The sequence below is a fragment of the Drosophila miranda genome, chromosome XL (assembly GCF_003369915.1).
Source record: "Drosophila miranda strain MSH22 chromosome XL, D.miranda_PacBio2.1, whole genome shotgun sequence".
Taxonomy (NCBI): domain Eukaryota; kingdom Metazoa; phylum Arthropoda; class Insecta; order Diptera; family Drosophilidae; genus Drosophila; species Drosophila miranda.
Genome location: NC_046673.1, coordinates 23,050,037 through 23,059,413, shown reverse-complemented (window position 1 = coordinate 23,059,413; position 9,377 = coordinate 23,050,037). Strand labels below are relative to the sequence as shown.

The following is a 9,377-nucleotide window of genomic DNA, read 5'->3' as shown; positions in this document are numbered from 1 at the left end:
GTTGACATTTTGTGATCGAATTTTTGCTGGAATTTTCACCCAAAATTCAATTAAAAAGAAGTATGGACCGAAAAGCAGCTGGGGCAGGGGGAGCTGCCCGAATAGAAATCTAGACAAGAAACGGATTGAATCTATTCCAAACTCAATGAATCATTGCTTTAATAAACCAAAAACGGGGCCATCAGAGGGGGTTTCTTCTTGGGATTCGAGGATTATGTGGAAGGGGAAACCAACATCCATGGCCTCTATATGTAAGAAAGTCTCTCGCTCTCTCTCGCAGTGTGCCTTAGCCGAGAATCTATTTTCTGTCCCCAAAAAGAGTTAAGTCATGACAATGCTTTGGCATGGCCCCATATCGTTTGGTGATGTCAACATTCTGCGCTCATGGAGCCATAGATAAAGATACAAAAGTTGATTGTTTGTTGATGGGCAGCAGCCGCGGCCGCAGCAGTGGCTTGTCTAATGGCTAGACGAGAACGGATGCCGCTAATGCGGCCAATAAATCAAAACGAAAACGAAAACGAATCATCGGCGACCTACATCAATCAGATCAATCAGGAGGAATCAGCGTTTGCTCATAACATAACAGGTTGACAGGACATTGAATCAGCAGCAGCAGCTGAAGCAGAAGCAGAAGCAGCAGCAGCGAACGTTAAGCGGACACTTTTCCAGCTGATGGGCACAGAGACCCAGAAGCAGTAGAAGAAGCAGTGGCAAAATCAGCAAAGCAGTGACTGATGGGAGTCGCCGCTCCAGGATGTGTGTGTGTGTGTGTGTGTGTGTGTGGGTGTGTGGGAGAGGAGTACCGTACTAAAGTCTAATTAAGTTTTCATGGCTCTCTGCTTATGTACGTTCTGCCGTTCTGCCGTTCTGCCGTTCTGCGAGTGTGTCTGGACAGGGGCTCTGAATGAATGAATGGTCAACTTGATTAATTTGCGGCAGCTAGACAAGCATTAATAATCCGGTTAAAGTGTGTGCCACACACACACACACACACACACACACATAGACAAATGCAAACACACTTAAGTACCGCTTGTGGCAACACACCAGCAAATAAATATAACGAGCACAGCAGCAGTAAACACAAACTTAGTATAAAAGTCAAAACAAAGCCACAAACTGTTGCCACTGCCACTGCCACATACATAGAGAGAGAGAGAGAGAGCCGGAGAGGCGACTCTAAGATACCCTAAAAGCCTTGAACCAAGCCATGGGAATGGTTTGGCAGGAGTTACCTTCATTTGTCACACAGAAATGCATCTTCCCTGGATGATGATCTGGCCATATATGGTACTGTATATTCGAATATATATATATACCCCGAATCACAGGCAATCCCACAAACACAACATACCTTTGGAATCGCAGGGCATCAATAGATGGAGACATCTTATGCCTTATCGCCTCCGCAGCGCCGCAAAGTATGAAACATTCTGCTCCACTCGAAATGGAAAAGGGAAACAATATCAAAAGAAGGACGGGGCGGGACGGGCGGAACGGGGCGGGATGGTCTGGCTATGAAAACGCAATTGGTTTCTGGTCTGCCATGTATCACGAGCGCCATTTGCGTGGTGTCCGCGTGATGTACGAGCGATAAACGGCGCCCACCACACCACACCCTATGGCCCACTGATTGTCTAGGACCAATCCACTGCTTGGGAAATTGTTGGCCAAAGCAGAGCAGAGGCAGAGCAGTGGGTGAGGTCAGGTTCATAAGTAAGTCAATAAGTCACTTGGTTAATGACAACGACAGCAGCAGCAGCAGCAGCAGCAGCAGCGGCCAAAAGCATTCACTGCCAGAAGGAAATTATCTCTCCGCTTTCTCTCTCTTTCTCACAGATGTCAGCAGCTTCTCTCACTGCGTGCGTAGGAACATTTGGGCTGCTGGCAACATGCTGCGGGGAACATATTGGCTGGACAACATGCTGCGGACTACAAGTCTAGAAGTTTCCATTTCCAAATGGATGGAATCCGATGTAGAAACAGCAAATGTTATAGAATGTCTATCCCAAGGGGGATTATGGATTCCTTTATGCTCCAGCTATAGAGATGAAGATCCTTCGATGTGCCATAATCTATGGGACTCCCACTCTCAAGTGATGTCGGTGTCCAAAGTAGAGACGTCTTTGTCCTCGCCATGGCCCATGCACACAAAAAGGGGTCTGTCTCCGGGTCCAGCATGCGATCCCACTCCTCAATCAGCAGATAGGTAGTGCCTTCTCCTGTCCCCTGTCCGGCTGAAAGGCTGCCATTAGGGATATTCCGCTTTCAGTTCACGGAAACGCCATTTGGTGGGTGGGCCGTGCCCCAGGAGGTGCGCCAGTGCCCGCCTGAGCACGTGGCCCTTGATCATGATGGGCCAGGCATGGCCGTGGGTCGAATGAAGGCCTCTTACTGGATCTCAAGCATCAGAAGCCACGGGATGTGGGGTGCAGATGTGCTTCTATTAAGATCTTGGCCTCGGGCTCTTTCCTGTAATTAAAGGGCGTTTAAATATATGTATACTGAGTTTGGAGAGACACTTACGGCTTGATAAAAGGGTCTCCCACCCCACCAGATCCCTGCAAAAACCCCCTTTAGAATAGTGCATCGAATGCCATTTGAAAAGACTGAAGTTGAGAATCTATTTCCCTCTGAGTGGTCTTTATTTTAAGATGTAGCTAATTAACGGGCTAGATTTTAAAATAAGTGCGGTAGACGGCGATCAGCAGGAGTACCACAAGCACAATAACCATCACGGATGGCTGGTTCCAGCCATTGGTCCAACGACGAAAGGCCCCGGAGACAGGGGCGTGGCCTTTAGCATCGTTTGCGGCTGCGCCCACGTACTCGGCCTCGGACTCGTCGTCGCCGTAGTTGCTGTCGTCGTCGTTGCCGTCCTCGTACCCGGCCTCGGCTATGATGAACTCGTACTTCCTGATCCGTGCACGCTGTGTGGCAAAATCGCGTGCAATGTTGTCGTTGCGCAGCTTTTCGGCAAATAACTCGGAGATGGAGGACTCGCTGGTAGACTCACGCCTTACTGCATCAAAGGACATGCGACGCGCAATAGCTGCGGAAAAGAACTTAGCCCCCATCACGTTAGCGGTGTCGACGGAGTGAGCTCTGGTGGCGCGGAGCACGCCCGGGGTCGGCGTCTTCACCAGATGGAGAACAGCCGACAGGGCCACACGGCTTACGGGTTTCTTGGGACTGCCGGCGACAAGTTCCTCCGGCACCTTGGGCGAGATGCGCCGAACGCTTGAATCAAGCTCGTCGGTGCTGCTTGTAGCTGGCCCTTTGGAATCGTTTTCGTCGGACATTTTTTTCGTCGGTTTTTTTTCACAGCTTAGGAATTTACTCTGCCTCGAGCGGCTTTTGACAAGAGAAAAGAGAAAGAACAAGCGCACAGTCGATAGCCTAAAAAACTTACCGATAGCTGCGATAGCCGTATTTGTATCGATATTGGTTCTCAGGCATCGATGTTTTCAATAAGTATATTTCATATTCCTATTGTTCTTTATAGGGACTACAAAGTGGTTTCTTAGTTGTCTATCTGTTTATTATAGCAAAAAAATGTTGCTTCTTCGGCCGATATATTTCTCGTATCGGCGTGCACACCATAACAGCATGGCTGACAAGCATCTAGTTCAGTTCAAGTCAAGTCTAGTGATCTAGGGATCGATCTCAGAGTCTATCCAGCCCAGGTCTATCCAGCTTTCAGAGGCTGTAAAGCAATCCATAATCCATATTCTTTGCCTGGCCGCCATTTAAATCTAGGGCCTGCGAAAACATCGATGCGCAAGAGAAAATATCGTTTAAATCGACAAGTTGACGTCTCTAATCTTTTCCGTTTCTTCCTTCTTTTCTTGTTTCGCTTTTGCCAGACGCGCTGCTTCGACCCGAAAATTGTGGTATTTGCCCAGCGATTGAGCTCAAAGTGCGGTAAAAAGTATAAATTAGATCTATAAACAATATTACCAAGTGAATTGACGCATTTTTCGAGCACGGCGCTGGTGCCTCATAGTACATGTTCGCTGTAAGTGTTTGCCATTTGCGTTTTCATTTTCATTTCGCATTCTCTCTCTTCTCTGCCTATCCTACCGATTTTTCTCCAGGGTCTCGTGCGGCTCTTACGAAAATGTCTAATGAAATGAACGACAAGGCTGAGATATACAAGATGTGGAACATTCGGAAGACTGTTTTCGAAATGAGCCACGATCGCGGCTATTTGGTGACGTCGGACGAGCTGGACCAGACGGTGGAGCAGTTCACGGAGCTGTTCGGCAACAAGCCGAGCGGGCAGAGGCCGATGCGGTCCGACCTCACTATGGTGCTGACCCACGCCGATGATCCGAAGAACAGGATGTTCGTGTTCTTTCCCGAGGAGCCGAAGGTCGACGTCAATACCATCAAAGCGTTCGCCAACCGTATGGAGGACGAGGACATTCATCGGGCCATCGTTGTGGTCCGGGACTGCTTGACGCCCCCGGCCATGCAATCGGTCCGGGCCATGGCCCCCATGTACATTGTGGAACAGTTTCTGGAGTCCGAATTGACGATCAACGTCACGAAGCACGAACTGGTGCCGCAGCATTTCGTAATGTCGGAGGTGGAGAAGAAGCAGCTCTTCCGTCGCTTCCGGCTGAAGGAGAGCCATCTGATGCGGCTGTTGTCCAACGATCCAGTGGCCCGTTACTACGGCCTCAAGCCGGGCCAAGTGGTGAAGATCGTCCGTACCTCGGCGACAGCCGGTGAATACATCTCCTACCGCATCGTCTGCTGAATGACGGATCATCAAATTGCCGTGCCGTTGTAATTTCAATAAATATATTCAATAAAAGTCCTTTCAAAGGTACTCTAAAATGTCTTAAAAATGTCTAGGAGAGCAAATGACGCACCCCAACGAAGCAGTGCCCCCGCGAAAGGCCTGCAGCGTTTCCGGGTCTACATCACGGCATTTCTGTGGGCTGGAATGCAACTGTAGCTTCAGTTTGAGGGACAGTCTGTGGACAGACCTATGCAGCGAGAGCTGGAGTCTCCGGCAGAACGTGCGGCTTGATGAGACCTGCTTTCTGATGGAACAATCGATCCGTCTGTGCACTCGGCCAAGGTCCAACGAGGCGCTGCCTCCAGCTGCAGTTCCAGCCACTTGAAGCCCTGGTTTCTGGCGTTTCCCAATACCTGGGTATTGTCCCTTTCAGGCCTATTGCCCTGTGGAGGAATGACCATCTAATCAGCCCGCCCCGCGGCCTCACCGAAGAAGGAGGTCGCAAGGTTCGGAAATTGTGCTAAAATATCAAATTTCGGCTAAAACTGGAAAGCTTTAATTTTTTATGAACACCAGGGCTGCTAGCAAGCAGTGTTGTTTTGCAGCACTGGTCAGGCATTTGGGCGGCTCCGGTTTCAATAGTCAAATATTTATTTTAGCCTTCGACTTTGGTACGCACTTTGGATCTTCTACGACGAATTCGGCTCGATTTTAATGGATAATTGGTAGTATTCTACGAACAAGCTGTAATTTTCCAATTGGAATGAAGTCCTCAGAGAAAAATTAAATCATAAATAAATAGAAATACTTCCAGTTTTCGCTTAAAACAAACTCGGATTCAATAAAAAAAATCGCTGAAAACCCTCGAGACTTTAAATTGAATTTTTCGATTAGGGTTTGCCTGGGAATTGTTGTATCTTCAAAGGAGCTTAAGGACTCTTCGGAGAGCATGTAGAAGAAGATTTGTATTGTACTTTGAAATCAATTTGCGTAACAATCAGAGGACCGCAGAAGAAAATATCTAAAATTGTGATAAATAAATATATTTAAACATATTACTTTTGTTTTATTTTTCCCCTGCTTTCTGCTTTCCTTCTCTTTTCAGTGGAATCTCTTACTGGAATTTCCAAACATTCTTCCGAAGTTTGTGGTGCCGTGCCATGCGCTTTTGTGACGTCAGCGTTTGTCAGCACATCAGAGTGTCAGCGGAGGACGGGACGGCAACAGGTCCTTGGTAGTTTCAAAGAGGGTTCTCCCAAGGATGTCATCACCAGGCTGTGGCTCATCCATGGATGCCACTTAAAAAAGACAAAATATTAAATCCCAATCGAATCTTTTGGTTCAACTAATTTCCATTTGGCTTTCATTTTTATTATAATTTTCATTTCCTGCCTCAACTTTTAAATTTCATGGGACATTCAGCTGCTGGGAATTTCTCTCTTCGTGGCTGAATCTGCTTTTTGGGCGAAAGGGAAATTATGCCCGTTGGATTTTCATGTGAAAAGTGGGGAAAAGTGTGGGAGGATTGTCCTTAGATACCGTGTGTTTCATGGGGATGACAATTCGGATATTTTCAGTTTCTCAAGACAGTTGCCCTCATCCCCATGGATTCCTGTGGATGATCTGTTCATCAAATCTTCGAGGAGAAAATCCTCTCCTTTCCCCTGTCCATTGCTTTTCCATCGTACCATTTTCCTGCGCTTTTCAATGAGCAATGCGCCGTGCAGTCAATTTGATGAATTTTTCACAAATTTCCATCTTAACATTTTCTTGTTGTTTGTTTTTTCTATTCTGCATTTCTTTTCTTTCTTTTGGCGAAAAGCGCAGCTGACTCTGCCGCTGCCCCAAACTGCCCCTTGCCCCTCTCCGATTGCCTCTCCGGCCCGTGATTGATGCATTGCGCTTGTAAATTTGATGGCGGCTTGTGGGCAAAAGAAGAGGCTGCCTGCACCCGAGGGGGGGGTGCATCCACTATGGAAACTCAAACAGCCTGCCAGAGCGGCAGTGGGGAGTGGTGGCATGCGGCATGGGGCATGGGGCATGGGGCATGCAAAGTGCGCGAAATTGACTTTGCTTCTGCGGGGGCCGCTGACAGTGGCACTGCGGCTGCTGGAAGGAGCAGAGTGGGTGGCTGGGTGGCTGGGTGGCTGGGGAGGGGGGGGGGATGATGAATGGAAAATGTGTGGAAAATTGTTAAAGCAAAACACCAAAAAGGGGGTGGCGCAGTGGTGGGCAAGTGAAAATTGTGGAAATCTTAGTTGAAATTATTATAAATTAATGGGTATCCTTGTGACCCACATTTCCACGAATATTTCGGCAGAAGGGGACCGCAGAGGGGGTGGCAGATGGGCAGGGGGTGCCAGAAGATTGACCAAAGAGTGGGGGGGGGGGGGGGCGGTAGGAACGGATGATGCAACGGATGCAGGCAGTCTGTGGTCTTCCTTCTGCCGTTGTGCCGCCATTGTGCGAATAAGAATAATGGAAGTTTTTCCACACACACACACACACACACACACAAAGGACATCCCCTAAGCAGGGATGATCGCTCCGCTCCAGTTTGACAGTTGCATTTTTAATGCTGGACATAATTAAGTTTGGTTTGCACTACCCCTACCCCTACCCCTACCCCTACCCCTCCCAGGTGTGTGTGCTTAGCCGCAAGGATCCCATGTCTATCCTCCGGGGAGACGATGGTTGGCCAACTCAAACACAGGACAATGTCGGGTGTCCTTGATTGCCTTGTTATCAATGCAGCAGCTTTAGCATAGAGCCCCCACCCCCCACCACCACTACATGTCAGTATTTGAGTTTTATTCCAATTATCCAAAATGAACTCCGTTATGGTCTCGTTTCTTTATTTCATACGAATCACAGGGTATCGCCAGGAGAGGGATCGGTTGGGCAAATGTGGAATTCAGCGGAGGCTACTGCCACATTAAAAGCCGCTCCAACTTTTCCAATCGACGCTGGCGCTGCACTTCACAACGCTCCCACTCGCTTGCCCGCTTACGGAGTAGCCTGAAGAGGGCCGCCGAAGAGAACCACATGAGTCCCGTGTGCAGCGGCCGAGCAGATTCCGATAGGGCTGGCCCTGGCAGCATAATGGAACCCACAAAGTACTGGAGGTAGTCCTTGTGCCAGAGGCGGACCAGGAACAGCAGCACCACTGTGCCCAGCAGCTGAAAGTTCCACCGATGCGAATCGCTTGCCGGCGGCAGCTGCTCTTCTTCCTCTGCAGAATTGTGTCCAACTTGAGTATCCACAAAACTAAAGGCAATTCACTTCGCTCACCTGAGTCGCTCCACTCGCTCCGCACGCTCTCCGTGCTCCCCTCGCTAACCGTAGTCGGGCTGTCATATTCCTCCTCATAGTATGTAGTATGTACATGTATGTTGCGGATCGACATGTTGCAATTTAGTTTCGATTTATTCCAACAGTTGAAAGAATTTTAGAACTTGGGTCGACCCGGTCAAATTGATTTGTGATATTCGTAAGGGTCTATGAAATGATTTCAAATATTCTGACAGCTTTCTCGCAGTGTTCTCAGTTTTTCAGTTTTGTGTTCGCCTAGAGCAGTACAGAGAGAGAGAGAGAGAGAAATACCTTCCCTCCTTTGCCTATATGTTTTGATACCCCTTAATTGTGGCAGTAATAGGAATATTCTCCAAAGTAGAGTAGATGTCTAGCAAATGTCTCTGTATTAGTGCCCCTTCGAACACACGAACCCCTTGTAAGGCCATTCTCTCTCTCTGTCTAATATGTTCTGTTAAAGCTAGAGCCAGAGCATGATACACACAAATGCACGCTCTCTTTTCGGCTCATAACAAAACAGCAAACTTCGTTCTTCTCCCTCTCATCCTAGATGACGTCAAAGCGTGCTCATTAATGCGGAGCGTAAGACGCGAAAGCGAGTTAGTAGCTGCCCACGCACCTCTCACTCCCACTTGCAGCTCTCCTTCGATCACCCTCGGCATGCGAAGAGGGTGAACAAAATAAAAATGCAAAATTCCGCCACCGACGCTTTTGTCGCGCTCTCCCTCTCGCATATTCAGTTTTTCGTCCGGTCCGAGCGCGCGTTTTCGAGTCGGCTCTGCGTTGCGGTCACTGAAAAGCCGAAAAAGAGTGCAAAATCCTACTGAAAACTGCCACGCTGCTGTGTAGACGCGAATAAACACTAAATTTGTCGCAAAGGTCCAGTAAGAGCAATGAAAAAAGCTGATTCCGTGCAAGTGCAGCAAGCATATATTGTTATTGCGCGTTAATTAATTTTTTTCATGTGCGAAATGTGGTTGTTGGCAATATAGCCAAGATGTTCCGTTGTGTTGTTGTGTGCGTGCGTGAAAATGACGCAAAAAAGAGCAAAGTTTTTTCTCTTTCCCACCAAAGGCGCAAGGAAGCAGAGAAGGAAGCAGAATAAAGCAACGAGCGCTCAATAGTAGAAGGTAAAAGGAATTCCGAATCTCTCTCGCGCTTGCTTTGTGCATTCATAGGTAATTGATCAAAATATAATTGCGTTGTTTTGTTTCTGTATTTTTGGAGAATAAAAAGAACAGCAACACGGCCAGATGCGTCAAATTATTTACATGCACGCATATGTACATATGTATGTGTGCATATAAGGGAC

General features: G+C 48.0%; 2 protein-coding genes across 2 annotated transcripts; one reads left to right on the top strand and one right to left on the bottom strand.

The window, feature by feature from the left end:
• Window positions 1–3,843: 3,843 nt before the first annotated feature.
• LOC108165340 (DNA-directed RNA polymerases I, II, and III subunit RPABC1-like) lies at window positions 3,844–4,840 on the top strand. The gene is made up of 2 exons (XM_033398872.1): window positions 3,844–4,021; window positions 4,101–4,840. The coding sequence occupies exon 2, from the start codon at window positions 4,124–4,126 to the stop codon at window positions 4,766–4,768; it is 645 nt and encodes a 214-aa protein (XP_033254763.1). The 5' UTR covers window positions 3,844–4,021; window positions 4,101–4,123; the 3' UTR covers window positions 4,769–4,840.
• Window positions 4,841–7,566: 2,726 nt separating this feature from the next.
• LOC108151818 lies at window positions 7,567–8,267 on the bottom strand. The gene is made up of 2 exons (XM_017280681.2): window positions 8,045–8,267; window positions 7,567–7,985 (listed from the first exon to the last, which is right to left on the bottom strand). The coding sequence occupies exons 1-2, from the start codon at window positions 8,157–8,159 to the stop codon at window positions 7,678–7,680; spliced, it is 423 nt and encodes a 140-aa protein (XP_017136170.1). The 5' UTR covers window positions 8,160–8,267; the 3' UTR covers window positions 7,567–7,677.
• Window positions 8,268–9,377: the final 1,110 nt, after the last annotated feature.